The 20444-nt window shown below is 39.7% G+C and overlaps 1 protein-coding gene across 1 annotated transcript; it reads left to right on the top strand.

The window, feature by feature from the left end:
- Positions 1-14635: 14635 nt before the first annotated feature.
- Positions 14636-16992, top strand: LOC128097052 (serine/threonine-protein phosphatase 2A 65 kDa regulatory subunit A alpha isoform-like). The gene is given in 2 exon segments (XM_052717236.1): positions 14636-14670; positions 14944-16992. Coding segments are annotated over 2 exon segments (1854 nt in total). The 3' UTR covers positions 16763-16992.
- Positions 16993-20444: the final 3452 nt, after the last annotated feature.

Here is a 20444-nt window from a genome sequence, read left to right as displayed (position 1 = left end):
AGGCCTTCATGCCTGTCCTGCTTTTACAGGTATTATAGGGATCCCAACTCAGTCAATGCTTGTACAGCAAGTGTTTTAACCAGTGGGCAATCTTCTCAGGCCTGAGTTTTGCGTTTTAAAATCCATTCTATCTGTGCCTTTTTATTAACATATGATCCATTTATGACCAATAAAGAGAACCTTTTAACTCCATCTTGCATAATGAAGGTGATACCTCTTATGACATTATTTTATGAATATTTGGGTTTTAAAGTCAGTAAGATTGGTATCATTCATAAGTTTTGAAAAAAATTTCAACAATTATCTTTGTAAATAGCTACATTTTTCCTGCTAAGCCTATGATTATATAAATAATTTTATTATGTAATATGTATCCCTTATATTTTGATTCTAAAGGCAACTTTCTTACCTGTTGTTAAAACCACTAGTGAATTCTAACCTTTTTTATTCCTTTCAAATTATATATATTTAACTTGTACTTCTCTACATAACTTCTTATTTTTTACATAAGTTTACCATCTTTTTGCATCTCTCGTGGGTTTCTTTTACTTTTTAACTAACTTTTTAATTAAAATATAATTACATCACATTCTTCGATTCCCTTTCCTTCCTTTAACTCCTCTCATGCCCCCCTTGCCACTCCCTCTCAAGCTCCTGGCTCCCTCTTAGTTGTTATTCTCTCTCTCTCTCTCTCTCTCTCTCTCTCTCTCTCACACACACACACACACACACACACAAACAGTGCTAAGCACAGTGCTGCGTGTACATAATTTCAGGTATGATCACTTGGTATTTAATAACTAATTACGGTTATCAAATGGGCTATCTAGTTACCAAACTAGACTTCCATGGGGAGGTCTACTTCTCTCTTTTTTTTTAATCTTTTTTTTTAATTTTATAATTTAATTTAATTTTACATATCAGCCACGGATTCCCTTGTCCTCCCCCCTCCCCCGCCTCCCCCCCAACTCACCCCTCATTTCCTGGGGCTTATACAGGGACACTTAGCTCAGCCTGGGAGGAGGGGACTGGGCTTGCCTGAACTGAATCTACCAGGTTGAACTCCATCTACTTCTCTTACTCCTAGCTCCCCTTAGTTTTCTTTGTTCTTTGTCTATTGTGGAGACTTAGAGATTTCCCCTTCCGTGTCAGCATGTCTATTGGTATTGTTATTATCTAGGCAGCCATATAACTGAGCTAGCATGGGTGAAGCTTCCCTGTCATTTCTGGGAGACACAGTAGCACAGCAGACTTCCTAATTCTTTGGCTTTCACAATCTTTCTGCACTCTCTTCCTTGGTATTTCCTGAGCTTTAGGTTCAGGAGTTGTGTTGCAGATATATCTATTGAGGCTGGGTACCCCATGATCAGTTGTTAGCTGGATTTTGACTAGTTCCTGGCAGATTCCTTTTATGATTGTTTTCTCCTGATATTAGTTTATCTGCCTCATCATTTTGGCTTGAGAAGTCACTTTTGCATTTAAAACATTTTAGTAATAAATTAAAGCTTGGAATGTCTTTGAGAGAGTATAAATTTAATTTTTTGGTAATTTTTAAAGCTTTATTTTTGCAACTATATGGATCTTGTCTTTATGTTTTCTAATATGTCTATACCTATCCAGTTATTCTAGCAGTATTTGTCATAAATAGTCTTTGCTATACTGTATTGCATTCTCTAAGTAGTGGTCAGTTTCTATCTATCTATTCACGGCATTTGTATTTTATCATGTTAATACTCACAATACCACACTATCTGGATTTCCATACTTAAAGTCTTGAAGTAGAGAAGTGTCATCCCTCTACCTTTATTCTTTTAAAATATTGTGCCCAATATTCTGAGTTTTTATACTCTCTATATAACCTTTAGCATTCTTTTGTTGATATGCCCAAAATAACTTGGTAGGGTTTATAGTGAGACCTCAATGAAACTATAAATCAAGTTAGTGAGAACTCATGTGTTGATGGAACTGAATATTCCTATTCCAAGAATATAAAACATTCAGTTCTTGTTGCCTTCTTAATCTTAGTCTTATGTGTATTTTGCTGTGTGTACTTGTGAGCAATCCATTTTTCAAGAGTGGTAACATGATAATTTTTTAACTACAAATTCTAATTAACCCAATTAGAATGCAAGGAGACAATTGACTTTTAGGTATTAATTGTGTATCCTGCAGTCGTATTAGAGTCACTTTTTATATTGATGAATTTTATTGCTGATGGTTTTCTTGGCATCACTTTAGGGATAAAAAGCAACCAAAGACAAAGTTTTCCTTACATCTTTATATATTTATATACGTCTTTATATTTTCCTTTACTTGTACCATCTATGATTTCCCTTGAAGGACTTCAGTATAAGCTGAAAAGAGATAAAACAGACTTCAATGTCTTGATCCTGATGTAAGAGAAAAATTTCTGGTTTTTCATTTTAAGTTTTTGAGTCTCTCATTTCCCACTTCCATGTTCTCCTTTGAGTTTCGTGGATACATTTTTAAATGATACATTTGATCCTTTTTCTATTCCTTTTATCATATATACTATTCCATAAATATTATCTTTGCAGTTATGGTGCGGATTACATATGAAAATTTAGAGCTTCAAAAATATATTTTAATTATATGCAAATTATACTTCAAATCAATATAAATCTGTTCTTTTATAACATCTTCCTAATTTATTGATGTCACACATTTTATCTTTATGCTGTAACACCATCAATATGGAATTATAATTGCTTTTATGATTTTGTCTTTTTAAACTTTTATTTCATGTGTATGTGTTATACATGTTCATGGATGTACACGCATGCCCATATCAACGGTGTATGCATGGAGGTCAGAAGACAACTTGTGGGAGCTTGTTGTCTTCTCTGCCATGTGGGTCCCAGTGATTGAACTCGGGTTTTCAGGCTTTATCTACTGAGCCATCTCACTGCTCCTGATTTGTCTTGTGAATCTTATAAAAATAATAAAATATAATAAATCAAAATTAGATTAGTACTTATCAGTGTCAGACAGTGTGAGCTTTTTACATATTCATGTCTAGTCTTCACAGCATTATTTCTCGAAGAGTTTGTATTTTCTTACTCATATGTTTTTGCCTCTTTGTCAAAAATTAGATTGCTGTAGATATGCAGATTTAATTATTGGGTCCTAATTCTGTTTTATTTTTTCAATCTTCTTTTATTCCAAAATTATGTAGGTTCAGTTACAATGTCTTAAAACCAGATGTTCTATGTTTCCATGTTTGTACATTTTGCTCATGACTATTTAGGCTTTTTAGGGTATTTGTGTTTTCATATAAAATTTTAGATTTTGTTTTTAAAGAATGACATTTATATTTTGATGGAGATTGCACTGAATTCATAGATTGTGCATTGTTAATTTTTCTAATGAACATGAGAAGTTCCTGTCTTTCAGGGTCATGGTCACTGTCTTTAACCTGTGTTTATAATTGTCCTTATGGAGGTCATTTACTCTTTGGGTTATGTTTATTCCTATGTATTACCTACCTTTTATTTTTTCTGTGGATAATGTGAATTGAGAATTGTTGTCATGATTTATTTTTCAGAAAACCTACGGATTTTTGCATGTTGGTTTTATGCTCTGCAGTATTACCAAAATTATCATTTCTCATAGTCTTTTGGAGTCTTTAGGATTTTTTTTGCATATAGAAGTACATTACATGCAGAATGGGATATCTTCTCTTTCTCCCCTTCTGTTCCTACATATTTTATTTCATTGTCTTCTGTAATTTTCTGAATAAAAGATCTAATACTATGTTCAACATGTCCAGTGAGAATGGACAGAATTCTCTTATCTTAGAAAAATGCTTTTATACTTTTCCAGTGTAATGTGTTGATGGTATGATTTTTTTATATATGTTTAGATATTGTCTTTCTTGCTGAATTGATTAAAACTTTTATTGTGATTGGATATTGACTTTTACTAAATATGTTTCTGTATCTACTGAAATTATCATATAATTGTATCCTTCTATTCTATACGATATTGGCTTGAATATGTTAAGCCATCCTTTCATTCTTTCAACAAGACCAAATTTATCATGGCATATGATCATTTTGATATGCTGTTGGATTATGTAGTATTTTATGACTTGTGCATCTATGCTGTGTTAAATGTCCCCCAAAGGCCTTGTGCAGAAGGCTTGGTCATCATCTTAAAGTGTACTTGACCTTCATCTTCTTGCTTTCATGCATCCCAGTGATACACATTCTTTACACTTAAGGATGTCCCCAAAGGTCCTGAATGCTCTTTTCCTGTCTGAATAACTTCCTCTTACTCTTCTTTCTTAATACTGCCCCCCATCTTCATGGGGCAGCCTCTACACAAACTCATTCATATGTATATAATGTGTGTGTATTTAAAAGAAGTTATGATACAAATACATGAGAAAACATGCAGTGATTGTCTTTCTGAGTCTGATTTAGCTTACCTAACATCTTCCAATTGCATCTATTTTTGCAATTTTCATTTTTTATCACTGATTAAAATTCCATTGTGTATCCATGCCACATTTGTATTCTTTTTTCTTCATCTGATGAACATTTATGCAAATTCCATTTCCTTGCTAATGTGAATATAGCAGCAATAAACATGGGTATGCAAGTATCACTGTGATAGGATGTAAAATCCTTTGGGTATATGCCCAGGAATAGACTAACTGAGTCATATGGTAGGGTTTTTCTTTTTAAACTTTTTGAGAAACTCCCACGCTGATTCCCACAGCTGTGCCTGTTGACATTTCTGACCGACAGTGATATAATAAGGGCCTTCTTTCACCACATCCTTGTCAGTATTTATTTTCTTGATGAAAAGTCCTTCTGACTGCATATCCCTAATGGCTAAGGAAGATGAACACTTTAAACAAATACTGGCTATTTTTACTTCTTTTGAGAAATATATGTTCAATTCCTTAGTTCTTTTTTTATTTTTTAATTTTTTTATTTTGGTTTTTCAAGACAGGGTTTCTCTGTGTAGCTTTGCGCCTTTCCTGGGACTCACTTGGTAGCCCAGGCTGGCCTTGAACTCACAGAGATCCACCTGGCTCTGCCTCCCGAGTGCTGGGATCAAAGGTGTGCGCCACCACCGCTCGGCTAGTCCTTTTTAAAAAAAAAAAAATTGGATGTTTGCATTCTCCTTTAGTTTGCTGAGCTTTGTATATCCCAGATACTAATCCCCTGTCATACCTGTGACAGAAGCAGAGTGTTCCCCTCTGAGGCCGTGCTCTCACTGGGTACCTCTTTTCTTGTTATAAAGAAGGAAGCTTTTGAATTTCATAGGTTCCTAGCTGTGGACCGTTGGCTTCATTTCCTGAGTGAGAGGAGTCCTATGAAGGACACCTTTGCCTACATCTTTGAATGTTTTTCCTACCTTTCCTTCAGCTAATTCAGAGTTTTGGGTTCTAGGTTAACATCTTTGGTCCAGTTGGAGTTGATTTTTGTGTAGGGTGAGAGATGAACTCTCCTGATCTTTAGAGTTTGTTTAGAAACTTGGTGCTATTCTGACGGGTCTGCCTTTTTGTGAGCCTGGGTGCTTCTCCCTTGCCACTGTCAACATACTGCTTTTCTCTTGTGTGTTTAGTGGTTTAGTTATAATCTGATAAGGAAGAAGGTTCTCTTGATGGTCTTAATGCATTCTAAATGCCTCCTATATCTGGATTGGCATCTCTTTCCCTAATTTGAAGAAACATTCTACCATGATTCTATTGAAAAGTCCCCGATGTCAGTCTCTTGTGTTCATGTTTATTAGATTTGATGTTTTCATAGGGTCTTAGATGCCCACTCATATTTTTGTAATTTGTCATTGTCCTTCAGAAGGTTTCAGTTCTTCCACCCTGCCTTTCAGCTCAGATATTCTGTCCACTCATGGATGTGTTCTTAGTGAGTCTTTCCATGGAAGTTTTTATTTGACTTTTTGTGCTTTTCAATTGTGTATTTTAAGTTTTACTTTAGTGTTTCTCTTTGTAGAATTCTTTTTCATATTTTACATAAACTTCCTTTTTTACTTCAGCTGTTTGTGTTCTCTGTCTTCATTTATTTGTTTTCTTTGAGTTCTTTGAAATTTCATATAATTGACTCTCAGCGTAGGTATTTTTTGTGGAATTAGTAATTTTCTGAGAAGTTATGTTGTTATAGTTTTTCATGCTTCTTTCATAGTTGCATTGAGTTTGTGCATCTAGGCTTATTTAGTTGTTTGGATTTTTTATGTTAGCTATATTCTTTGAGTTGAAATATTTTCAATGTTCAAGTTGAGCTAAGTTGTGGTAAAGTTGAGTTATGTAGTTCAGACATTTGATCCCCTGTAACATGAATCTTAAAAGGTCTTATAATAAAAAACACAAAGCCAGATATTGAGGTGAAAGCTGAAGACCAGAATAGCCAGCTTACCTCTATGAAATCCTCAGCTTGAAGAGAGCAAGTTTCTGTTTCCTCACACCTCATATACCTTTCTGTGTTCTGCCATATTATTTCCTGGAATTAAAGGTGTGTGTCACCACCACTTGGTTTTGTTTCTCTCATGTAGCCCAGTGTGGCTTTGAACTCACAGAGATTCATACAGATCTCAGCCTCCCGAGTGATAGGATTAAAGGTGTGTGCCACCACTGCCTGACCTCTATGTCTAATTTAGTGGCTGGCTCTGTCCTCTGATCCCCAGGTAGACTTTATTGGGGTACACAATATATCACTACAATCCCCAGTCCTGGAACTCATGGTGCTAGTGTGGTCTCTGTATTACTCCCAGAGTACGCTATTTTTAAATAATACAATATTTTTATTCTCTGAGACTTTCATACAACATATCTGAGATGTATTTACCCCTCGTTTCCAGATTCACTACATCCTCCCTAACACTGGAATTTTTTTGACAGAAAGAGAGAGGGAGAGAGAGAGAGAGAGAGAGATGTGTCATCCTCTGGTTCCTATAATCTTTCTATCACCTGAGCCTTAGGTGTACAGGCTATGTGGGTACCCTGCAGTCAGTTTGTCTCTGCCTTTTGACCAGTTTGGCCTTTTGTAAGTATCTCTGTCTTCTTTTGATGAGAGGTTAGAGCTATGCTTTTCTAGGCTGTAAGGATTAGAATGTATTAGAATACATTGAGAAATCCTGGTTTAGAAAAGTGGTAGCAATAGTTCTTAGTCAAATATCCATAAGACAATTTACCCCTATTTACTGGTCCTTATATCCAATTAAGTGGCTGTTGGTTACCCCCTACATATAAGAGCCACTATTGCACCTATCAGAATATCTTACTGATTCACAATGTTGGATAGAACCAATAATTGCTGTTCTGCTGTGGAATAATCCCTTTGTACACTGTGAAGATTTGTCACTGTGATTGGTTAATAAGCAAGCTGACTGGCCAATAGCCAAACAGAATAAGGTTAGGGGGGAGAGCCAAACTGAAAATGCTGGGAAGGGGAAAGGTGAGTCAGGAGTCACCAGCCAAACACAGAAGTAGCAGGAGATAAATATGCCATGAATGCTAATAAAGGTACTGCCTCATGGTAGAGCATAAATAAGAAATATGGGTTAACTTAAAATGTAAGACCTAGTTAGTAATAAGCCTGAGCTATTGGCTAAGCATTTATAATTCATATTCAGCCTCTGAGTCGGTTATTTGGGACCAGGTAGTTGGGACAGGAAAACTCTGTACTGTTCTCCCTTGCCAGCTTGTATAGCACCCTCTGGTACTAAGAGAGCAGGTTCTCAGGGATGAAGCTTCCAGTTCTTCCAGATCTAGATCACTTCCTTCAAGTCCTCTGTCTGAAGTGTGTGTTGTTGTCCAAAACACAGTTTTATTTTCTTTTTCTAGAAGGCACCAAGGACAACAGTAATAGACCATACTATTTTGGAGTCTTTGGAGTCCCCTAACCAACAACTCAAAAAGAGGTTTTCCATGCCTGGCACTAGAGTTCTCGTTTAGATAGTCTTGGGAAAGAACATTGTCATTCCAGGGGGTATAACCTCAATTAAACTATCTATCTATTTGTCTGTCTATCATCTATCTATCTATCTACCTGTGGTATTGTATTCCCCCAAATATTGTGCATGCTAATAAACTTACCTGGGGTCAGAGACAGAACAGCCACAATATTAAACATAAAGGATAGGCAGTGGTAGCACACACCTTTAATCCTAGCATTCCAGAGGCAGAAATCCATGTGTTCAAGGATACAGCCAAGCATGGTGACTCACGCCTTTAATCCCAGAAAGCAAGCCTTTAATCCCAGGGAGTGGTGGTATAAAGCAGAAAGGTATATAAGGTGCGAGGACCAGAAACTAGAAGCATTTGGACTGGTTAAGCTTTTAGCTGGTTAAGCATTCAGGCTTTTGAGCAGCAATTCAGCTGAGACCCATTCTGGATGAGGACTCAGAGGCCTCCAGTCTGAGGAAACAAGACCAGCTGAGGATCCGGTGAGGTGAGGTTAGCTAAGGCTCGTTCTGTCTCTCTGATCTTCCAGTATTCACCCCAATAACTGGCCTCAGGTTTGATTTTATTAATAAGACTTTCTAAGATTCATGCTACATCTACCTATCTAAATAGTAAGTACACTAAACTAAAATAGTAATAGTAAATTATTCTGATATATTCAGTAGTGGTATTTATAGCCTGAGATTAAGTAATAGCCACCTAATTGGACTAAGGCACACTCAATAGGAAGAAATGGATGTGTACACACACACACATACACACACACACACACACACACACACACACACACACACACACACACAAACACACACATGCACACAAGTTATATGCCTGTGTGTGTGTGTGTGTGTAATTTTTAAGTAAACAAAATAACTCCGTGACTTTTTAAAACACACTGTTACTTATTCTTCCTCCTTCCCTCTTCCTTTGTGTTGCCCTCCCCTACTCCCCGCAGCTGGAAATTCTCCCTCAGCCACCATTTCCCCTCCCCCCTTCACAGCCCTGTTTCTTACTACTCCCGCTCTCTAGTGCTCTTGTTTCTTCCCCTTCCCACTTCCCACCATTGCTCCTTTTTACTTTCCAAAGATTCAGAACAGAGTACAGGATTTATATAGTGGGTAATCCAGCAGCTGAGATTATTCCTTCAGTCAACAACAGTGGTACCTTTATCATCAGTAACTGTGTGAAGCAAAACAAACAAGAATTTTATAGCCTATACGAAGGTTTTAGATATTAAGATTATGAGAAGTGGAAATGAGTGTGTTTGGTCCATGGGTTTTAGAAATTATAAAAGCTCTGTAAGGTTATAGTTAAGAAGTATAGAGAGGAGGGGTGGGGAAGAAAAGTGAAAAGAGCCAGAACGGCAGAGTAGGATTTGAGTTATATATAGGAAAATACTTGAGGGTTCAATAGTAGACTGGGTGAAGAAAACACATGGAATAATCCTGAGACCTAACTGAGCAACATACAGACCATGGCAACAATTAATAATAACCAACAGGGAGGCAGATTATAGTAAAGGTACCTCTGATGAGAAAAGATTGTATCCTTCAACACCTCTTCCTTGTGTAATAGGTTTAGTATTCTTTCCCTACCTGTGGTTTTCCATGTAGTAAACTGCACTGATGACGGAGGTGCCATTTGCAATTTCATTTCAGACATAGAGACATAGATTTATGGTGCACAATGCCCCCCTGCAGTGTAGACCAATGACTTTTGGGAGTGAGCTTCTGGTACAACTGTTGAGTTTAGCAGTGTAATTCTCTCTTTGGTGCTCTCTCCAGCTTGACTGGGTGTTGTGACATGGAGAGGTGAATGGAAGCCCTTAGCCTCAATGTCATCATGTGGGGAGGAAAGGTTCTAAGTCATTGCCTACTGGTCCCCACAGACCCCAGCTATCCCCTATACTTTTCTTCAGCTTCCTCAATTCACAGGATGCAGTCATTTGGCTATCTAGCTGACTGTCCCTGCAGCACAGTGTGTGTGTGTGTGTGTGTGTGTGTGTGTGTGTGTGTGTGTGTGTGTGTGAGCACTTCCCTGCTAGTTCTCAGTGCCCTTTGCTGCAGCACATTCATTCAGCTGAGCACCAGTTTCCTGCTTCCCCGCAGAGACCTCAGCTTAGTTTGTTTATACTTCTTATCTCTTGCAGGAAGAAAGATGATTTCCTGTACATTCTTTCCACTGTTTTCTTCCAGTGAGTTCCACTGGTGAAGCTTTTAATCTGCCATTTGACCTAGAGTGCGATCAATAAATTCTGTTTACATGAAAATATACTAACTTGAACATTTTTAGGAAAAGTTCTGTGTGATTCAGATGAGTGATATTTTTAACTTCTTCATGTCTTCTCCATGCCAGCTGAGTTTCTGCTCAGAACTTCAGTCTTTTCTGAGGATCCTTATGCGTGAGTAGTCACTTGTCTCTACTGCTATTAATATTCTGCCTTTTATTTTATCATTTTGATCACAGTGCATTGCAATGTGGATAATTTTGAGTTTATCCTACTTGAAGTTCATTAAAGAACCCTGTAATTGTGATTCTTGGTGATAGAAAACTCCAAATTTGAAGATTTTTTTCTTTTCTTCACTTAAAAAAAATCACATGCATATAGGTTTAATCAAAAGTTTTCCACAAGTACCTTAAGTTCTATTTTCTTCATTTTCCCCTACCATTTTATGCCTCGATTACAATAATGTCAAATGATCTTTTTTTGCTCGTTCCTTTCTGCAATTAATTTCCTTGAATGAAATTTTAAAATCAGTTTTCATGGTTTCCAGCACCAGGTCCTATTTGGTTTTGCTTTTATAATTTTCTGTTTCCTTACTGATGCTCATTTTTTTCCATTTATGATTTTCCTTTAATACACTGTTCATGTTCCTTCAATTTTAAATCATATTTAGGGTAGACAGTTTTTTTAGTAAAGTATGAAGACCCTTTTACTTTAAATGGGCCATGTTTATGTTTCTCTGTTTCTTTGAATGTCTTGTAAACTTTTGTTGAAAACTAGGGCATTTAAGAATAACAACCACATTCTCACTCTTTATGGATTTTCTCAAAATGCTGCTAAAGTATCCTTGGGCGTTATGAGTTACATCTTCCCTAGGCCTCTGAATGCCTACCGAACCAATGGAACCCTTTTAAAGCATTTCTTTGAAATGATTTAACCATCAGTAGCATCGTTCCTTCTTAAGGTCTTGGAAGTTCTGATGTACTCATCTGCCAATAAGAATGTGGGGCTGGAAACTTCACCTCGAAACTCTGCCTTGGCTCCACTCCTCCCTTCCCAAACCCTGCCCCCTCAGAAAGACTGCCTGAAGTCCAGGCTCCTCCCCTGAAGCTCAAGACTGTGCTTATAGAGTATTTAAGCTCCTGTCCCTAGACCTACCACGTGACTGCTCCTCCTCTCTCCCTCTATCTCACTTCTAAGGACTGGAAAGGTCACCCGAGTGCTTGGCTCATTAAACTTGGGCTTCTTAATTTGTCTTGATCTGGCTTACAGCATTGGTGGAGATACCTACTATTGGGGTCTAAAAAAACCTATCAATGAACTTGCTCTGGGATGCTTCATGTTTCTAGTATCTCTGTGCCTAGCACATGAGTAACAACCACAGATTACAGAAGCCTCTAGCCTGGCCTGGTGTCCAGAGTTTGACTCTATTCAAGATGAAGGTTTTGGCAAAGTAACATAGAAGAAGTTCCGCTGGTTTTTCTTCATTCAAAAGAGGAGTGGGGCATTGGAAGTCTACAGTTTTAGCAGCATGGTATGGCAAGAATGCATAAAATGACCCATCATGCAAGGCAATGGTAGCTATTGGTTTCCTAGGGGGAATGGAAGCCTAGAACAGCCTCGCATGCTATAAAATTTTCACAAGATTTTTGTGTGTATCCTTTTTGCTTTTCTATTAATTACATTTATTTATTTTGTGTGTTTGGTGGAGGTGAGCATGTATGTGGAGATTAGATAACAACTTGCAGGAGTCAGTGATTTTCTTCCTCCATATAGGTTCCAGGATGCTCCTCAGGTCATCCAACTTGGTGCCAAGCACTGTAACCCACTGGACGATCTTACAAGCCCAAGAAAAGAGAATTTTTAAAACATTATGTTCAAGTAGTTTTTGACTTTTGAAAAATGTTATTAATATCAGCGATCATATTTACATCCTTTCCTCTAAAGTTAGTGTCTTGCATTGCCACAGTACAAGTATAAAGTTAAAATTGATACAACATAAATGAATAATCTACAAACTTACTGAAATTTTACTTCATTACTTCACAAATATCATCCTTAGTGCCGAGATCCCACCCCAAGTTTGAACCTCAGAAATTCTAATGGGACATAGTGAACACTGATAATCTAAATATTCCCTCAATCTTTCTTGTCTTTCAGTATTACAAGACTATTGAAAAGTATTGAAAAATCATTTTATAAATGTCCTTAAATTTATGTTTGAGTCCTGTTTTTTCATAATTGGAGTGAAATTATGCCTTTTGGTAAAACTACAAAAAAAGTTTGAAATATTTCCATAGGGGTTATGGCTAAATTTTGTTTATTTCTTGTTTCTGTACTAAACTATTAATTGATAGAAACATGTTTTTTTCTTCTGCATCTCAAAGCTCAAAGTGCGCTTTAAATCTCTTTCACTTATAATTAGATATTACCCCTCCCAATTTTTGAGATTTTAGGAAAAAGAGTGAATGGAGATTTGATAATAAAAGTTCATTAAATGACCCTTATGTTTGTAAACTTCTGTTGCATAGGAATGAAGTAAAAAGATTTGAGGCAAAGAGTTAGAATTTTTCCATAATGGAAAAGTTCAGGAGACATTTCCTTCTCCAAAAGATAACTTTTCTCTTTTTAGATATCATTCTTTAAAAGTAAATAACTTGAAGATATGTATCTTGAAATATCTCAGTTGGATAGTGATAAAAAGTGAAATTGAGGAGAATATTTAAAATATTCAGGATATCATTAAATAAATAATTGCATTTTTGAATACCCAAGTTTGGGGAGAAAAATGGCTTTTTCTTCAATAGGCACAACAGATTGTAGTCAGAACAAGTGCACAGCCACTGCCCTCCAGGAACACAAAGCTAGAGGGGATGCAATGTCTCATTCCCATCATACACTCCACAGTACCAGCACAAAGGGATATCATAACCTCTGCTACCCCCACAACAACATGGTTCTTACTACTAGCCACCCTACACCATTTCTGGCCATTTACTGCTCTTAGGATAAGATATACACACCTCAGAAAGGGCACTGAAATTTCTGCCACTGCCTATTCCCATGAAACACGTCAAACTGTAACACGGTCAGGTCATACAAGTGATTCAGACCTCTAACCACAGTTGTGCCAGAGACCCTTATAAGTACACAGCCAATATCAGAAGTATCCAAGGAACCCTTTCCCTCCCAAATTCAATAGGAGACAACATGCTTATTATAAGAGTAACCACAGTGTATGGACTCCACATACTCTTATTTATTCCATGCCAATATGAACTAGATTATACCTCCTTTTGTGTGGCTTGTAGGCAGAATCTTTCCAAGTCAGGTATAGTATATTCCATGATCTAAGTTAATAATGACTGCCAATGAAGTAACATAGGTTCTGTGCTTTGATATCCCACTGTAAACAAAGCAAAAATTACTTATACACTGTGATGATTTGAATGAGACAGTCCCCCATAGGCTCATATTTGAATGCTGATCCTCAGTTGGTAGAACTATTTGGGAAGGTCTAGCAGATGCGGCCTTGTTGGAGGAGGGTTGTCACCAGGAGTGTGCTTTGAGGTTTCAAAAACCTACACCATTCCCAGTTAGTTAGCAACACCCCCCTGCCACCTCCCCCACCTCAGGCTTATGGATCAGGATGTAAGATTTTAGCTACTGCTCTAGCAATAGGCCTGCCCATCTGCTGTCATGCTCCCTGCCGTGGTGGTTATGGACTCACCTTCTGAGATAGTGAGTCCTCACTAAATTGTTTTTTCTATTGGTTACTTTGGTCATGGCATCTTAGCATAGTAACAGAAAAGCAATGAAGACATAAACCTCAGGACACTTTCAGGACAAAACCACTCATAGTGACGGCTCCCGTCCAACAGGGAAAGTGCTAGCTGACCCATCAGATGCTCTAAACCATATAATAAATAAGAGATCATCTGAAAACAGATGTAATGGTGAACTACCTGACAAAGAACTGAGAACAATGATGGTAAAAGAATTCTGAATAGGCTTCAAGAGGAGAAATGTCTAAGGAAAATTAGCAAGATAATGCAGGATAATTCACAGAATGATAACTTCAGGAAAACAGAGACATTTTGGAAAATAATTACAGCTAAAAATGAGGAACTCACAGCCATGGGCCATGTCTGGGTCTGTGGCCCTACCACAGCCAGAGTCTATGATGATGTCCCTGGCCCATGTTACCACCTAAGACCATGTGGATGCCAGGGTCTGAACCACCACCTGAGGCCACATTGGTGTCGGAGGGCCATGCCATTGCTGGGGCCATACTGATCTAAGTGGTCTGATCTGCCACCCAGGGCCATGGAGTAGGTCAACTGGAATAAAAATTATTTGTGTATAAAGATAGCTTTTTGAAACACTTCATTTATGTGAGAATAAAAGTAAGAAAAACTAGAAAAAGAATGAATAAAAAAATCGTGCCTGGGTGGCCCGAGATGGGCTGGGGAGCCTGCGGCCGCCTGCTAGTCGAGTGATTGGCGGCGGACTCAGAATCTCCCTGGGGGAGATGGACCGGGGCGCGTGACCAGCAGAGTAGGGGAAGCCCTCATGGGTGCCGAGGACCAGGGTACATTTCCCGTTGCTTTTAATGTTTTCTTTACCTGGGCCGAGGGGAGACTGATACCAGGGCATCCATCCATTCCTCTAGGCCTGCACCTCGTATTTTGGGGTAGCTCTCCTAAAGGAGGAGGGAGGACGTGAAAGTATCCTCTCCTGAGATTTAACTAGCCTAATTCAGGGATAGGTCACGTGTACAGACCCACCGCTCCCCAACCTCGTCCCAGGCCAGACTGCCAAGCGAGTTAACTGGTTTGTGGGAGAAGAGTGATCCAGGGCCCTTTGAGTCGGTCGGCTGTGGTTTTGAAAAAGAGCTTCGCCTCAATAGTATCAAGAAGCTCTCCACCATCGCCTTGGCCCTTGGGGTTGAACGGACCAGAAGTGAGCCCCTGCCCTTCCTTACAGACACCATCTATGATGAAGATGAGGTCCTCTTGGCCTTGGCGGAACAACTGGGAACCTTCACCACTTTGGTGGGAGAACCTGAGTATGTGCACTGCCTGCTGCCACCCCTGGAGTCACTGGCCACAGTGGAAGAGACAGTGGTGCGAGACAAGGCGGTAGAATCCTTACGGGCCATCTCACATGAGCACTCACCTTCCGACCTGGAGGCTCATTTTGTGCCTCTGGTGAAGCGGCTGGCGGGTGGAGACTGGTTCACCTCCCGCACCTCGGCCTGCGGCCTCTTCTTGGTCTGCTACCCCCGAGTATCCAGTGCTGTGAAGGCAGAACTTCAACAGTACTTCCGGAACCTGTGCTCAGACGACACCCCCATGGTGCGGCGGGCCGCAGGCTCCAAGCTGGGGGAGTTTGCCAAGGTGCTGGAGCTGGACAATGTCAAGAGTGAGATCATTCCCATGTTCTCTAACCTGGCCTCTGACGAGCAGGACTCCGTGCGGCTGCTGGCAGTGGAGGCATGTGTGAACATTGCTCAGCTTCTGCCCCAGGAGGACCTGGAGGCCTTAGTGATGCCCACCTTGCACCAGGCTGCTGAGGATAAGTCTTGGCGTGTCCGCTATATGGTGGCTGACAAGTTCACAGAGCTCCAGAAAGCAGTGGGGCCTGAGATCACCAAGACAGATCTGGTACCCGCCTTCCAGAACCTGATGAAGGACTGTGAGGCCGAGGTGAGGGCCGCAGCCTCCCACAAGGTCAAAGAGTTCTGTGAAAATCTCTCAGCTGACTGCCGGGAGAATGTGATCATGACCCAGATCTTGCCCTGCATCAAGGAGCTCGTGTCAGATGCCAACCAACATGTCAAGTCAGCACTGGCTTCAGTCATCATGGGCCTCTCTCCCATTCTGGGCAAAGACAACACCATTGAACACCTCTTGCCACTCTTCTTGGCTCAGCTAAAGGATGAGTGTCCTGAAGTGCGGCTGAACATCATCTCCAACCTGGACTGCGTGAATGAGGTGATTGGCATCCGGCAGCTCTCTCAGTCTCTACTCCCTGCCATTGTGGAGCTGGCTGAGGATGCCAAGTGGTGAGTGCGGCTGGCCATCATTGAGTACATGCCTCTGCTGGCTGGACAGCTGGGTGTGGAATTTTTTGATGAGAAACTCAAGTCTTTGTGTATGGCCTGGCTGGTGGATCATGTCTATGCTATCCACGAGGCTGCCACCAGCAACCTCAAGAAGCTAGTGGAGAAGTTCGGGAAGGAGTGGGCTCATGCCACTATCATCCCCAAGGTCTTAGCTATGTCTGGAGACCCTAACTACCTGCACCGCATGACTACACTCTTCTGCATCAATGTGCTGTCTGAGGTCTGTGGGCAGGATATCACCACCAAGCACATGTTGCCCACAGTTCTTCATATGGCTGGAGACCCAGTCGCCAATGTCCGCTTCAATGTGGCCAAATCCCTACAGAAGATAGGACCCATTCTTGACAACAGCACACTGAAGAGTGAAGTCAAGCCCATCCTGGAGAAGCTGACCCAGGACCAGGATGTGGATGTCAAGTACTTTGCCCAGGAGGCTCTGACTGTTCTCTCTCTTGCCTGATGCCGGCCTCTGGTGTCTACCCTCCAACCCCCACCAAGTACCTCCCTTAGGGAGGTGGTGGAGGCCAATGACTGTCACTCCCTGTGCATGGTCTGACCCCAGGCCCCTCCCCCAGCACGGTTCCTCCTCTCTGTAGCCTGGGAAGACTTCTCTGTCTACCTCCCAAGGGGCTGGGGCAGTGCAAGTTGGGGCAGGGCAGCAGCCTGAAAGGAAGAGCTGGCTGTTCCTGCCCATATTGGGAGAGATGGAGCATCCTAGGTCACTGGTTCCTGCTGCTGTAATAGGGACCCCTCACCTCTCTACTTACCACCACTACCCTTTCTCCGACCCCCCAACCATGTGTTTTTTTGTGTGTGTGTCAACTGTGCCATTTTTATTTTATTCCTTTCCCTGCTCTTTACACAGAGAAATAAAGGTGTAGAAATAAAAAAATAAAAAAAAATCAGGCCCTTCAACCTCTCTGCCCAACCAGGTCTTGCCCATCTTATGCAAGGGTCTAGCTGAGTGGGTCCAACAGATCCTCCCCTCCCCTGCCCCCATACACCCCTCTCAACCACTAGCACTAGCCAAGGTCCACATCCAGTGCCATGACCTAGTCTGGCCATTCCTGCTTGTGCCACTCCTAACTCCCAGGCTCCTGCTGTGACCTATGACACCCTCTCATAACCAATATGAACCCTATGTGCGACATCCAACCTCTCTCCCCAGCCGTTGCCTACGAATCTTGCACTAGAGTCCAGTCAGGTGAGTCTACCTTATCCTCCCTCCACACACTATCAGAAACTCCCAGATCTACCCCACCACTCCAGGCCTGGGCCAGCACACCCATTCTGCATGCCAGCCTGGCAACCTGTATCTACTTGACTTTATTCGTCTCAGCTATATCCAATCTTCAGGCCTAAGTCAGTCCACACATCCTGTGTTCTGTGCCAGTCTGCTGTGTTAATGTCAGACAGAACTAACAAAAGAAGTCTAGATGCCCAGATCTCATTGCAAAACTTAAATATTAAAGATCAAGCAGTCCTCTCTCAAATCTGCTAGTCCTATGGAGATGTTTTCCAATGAAAACTACCTGCATGAATCCCAGGACACAGAATTTAAAAGAACAACCGTGAACTTCATCAAAGAATTCAGAGTTGAAGAATAGACAAACAGCTCAGTGAACTTAAGGAAAATAAATGCCCAAGGGATGTCCAAGAAAGCATAACATAAAGCTTATATAGAAGTGGTGGGGAAAATCCAGAATTTGAAAACCAAATTCAATAAACAGAAACACTAAAGAGATCTCAAGTTGAAATAAAGATGCAATTGAAAATTTCAACCAAACTAGAGAAAAAGGAAAATAAATCAAGCAGAAGATAGATATCAGGACTTAAAGATACATTAGAGGAATGAGCCCAAACAAGCAAAGAATATGAAAAATTAAAAAAAAAGAGAAGATGTGGGACATTATGAAAAGACCAAGCCTTCAAATTGTAGGAATAGATGAAGGGAAGGAATCTCAGACCAATGGCATGGAACATATTTTGAATAAGATCATAGAAGAAAATGTCTCCAAACTAAGGAAAGACACACCCATACAAATATAAGATGCACAGAGAAAGCCAAATAGACCAGAAAAGAAGCTCTGGTCATATCATATCATATCATATCATATCGTATCGTATCGTATCATATCATATCATATCAAGGCATATCATAGTTCAAATATTAAGTATAAAGAACAAAGAAAGACATTTAAAAACTGCAAGACAAAAACCACAAGTCATACATAAAGGAAAATTCATCAGAATACCAGCAGATTTCTCCATTGGCACTTGTAAATTCAGAAGTATCTAAAGCAACACATTCCAGGTTCTAAAAGATATGCAAGCCTAGACTATCATACCAAGAAAAACTAACTGCCATAGTCGAAGGAAAAGAAAAGCTTCCCATGACACACCCTAAAAATCTTAAATCCAGCAGACTAACCAACACAAACTACAGAAAGCAATAGTTAGGCTGAAGACAGGAGTAAGCCTTGCCAAGAGCCCATAGGAAGGAAAGAAAGATGTAACCACGGAAACACACAGTACCACTGAGAACACCACCAGCAGCAATGACAACAAAAGCACACAACACACTAACTGCAAGCAGCACACACCTTTCAACAGTAACTCTAAATAGTAATAGCCTCAGTCTTCCAATCAAAGACACAGGCTGGATGAATGGACCAGAAAATAAAATCCATCTGTCGTCTACAAAAAAAACTCATCTTAGTTTTCTACTGAGCACCACCTTAAACTTAAAGGCTAGATAAAAGTACTCCAACCGAGTGGGACCAGGAAGCATTGCTATCCTAATATCTGACAAAATAGACTTCAAATTAAAACTATTCTGAAGAGATAGAGGAGGACATTTCATCCTAACAAAGGAAGATATATATATATAGAGAGAGATAGATAGATATAGATATAGATATAGATATAGATATAGATATAGATATCACGTACCAAATTCTCACATACACAATTTTATAAAAAATATATTGTTGCCGGGCGGTGGTGGCGCACGCCTTTAATCCCAGCACTCGGGAGGCAGAGGCCGGCAGATCTCTGTGAGTTCGAGGCCAGCCTGGGCTACAAAGTGAGTTCCAGGAAAGGCACAAAGCTACACAGAGAAACCCTGTCTCGAAAAAACCAAAAAAAATATATATATATACATATATATATATATATATATATGTATATATATATATATATTGTTGGAATTAAAAATGCAAGTTAACATCAGCCCACTAATAGGTGATTTCAATATCCCACTTTTTCCAAGGGAGAAGTCATCTCTACTAAAAATAAGGACAGAAACATCAGAATTAAATGACATTACACATCAAATGGATTTAACAGGTGTGTGCAGATTATTCCATCCAAACAACAAGGAATATATACTCTACTCAGTAGCCAACAGAAGCTTCTCTACAATATACCATTTCCTGTGACACAAAACAACTGTCGACAATTCAGAAAACAGAAATGACTCCACATACCCTATCTGACCATAATAAAATGAAACTTAACATTGACAACAAGCAAATCTCTAGCAAGTATATACACTCATGGAAACGAAACAGTTCATTATTGAATGATCAAGGAAGAAATTGAAAAATTCCTAAAATTAATTAAAATGAAAGCACAGCAGAGTGAAACCCCAGAGATACATCAAAAGCAATCCTATGAGGCAAATTTATAGCTTTAAACGACTACACAAAAAAGAAAGAGCACAAGTAAGCGACTTAAGGATGCAACTCATGCAAAAACAATAGCAAACCAAACTCAAATCTAGTAGATAGGACGAAATAATAAAATCAAAGCAGAAATTATTAAAGGAAATAGCACAAATAATCAGTGAATCTAAGCACTTGTTCAGGGAAATATCAACAAGTTTGACAGGTCCTTGGGCCAACTAAAGGAAACTAAGGGTCGACCCAAATTAACAGAAGCAGTGAGGTACAGGGGAACATGCAACAGATACCAAAGAAACTCAGGATACACTTTAACAACCTGTACTGATAGCATTGGAAAATCTAAAAGAAACTGGAGAATTTCTAGAATCATCCAAACTACCAAAATTAAACCAAGAAGAAATTAAAAAAAGAAACATACAAGAGATTAAAGCAGTAATAAAATCTTCTGCACAAAAA

This window comes from Peromyscus californicus, unplaced genomic scaffold (genome assembly GCF_007827085.1).
Source record: "Peromyscus californicus insignis strain IS unplaced genomic scaffold, ASM782708v3 Scaffold_5__1_contigs__length_169319896, whole genome shotgun sequence".
Lineage (NCBI taxonomy): Eukaryota > Metazoa > Chordata > Mammalia > Rodentia > Cricetidae > Peromyscus > Peromyscus californicus.
This window is presented reverse-complemented; position numbering and strand designations above follow the sequence as displayed.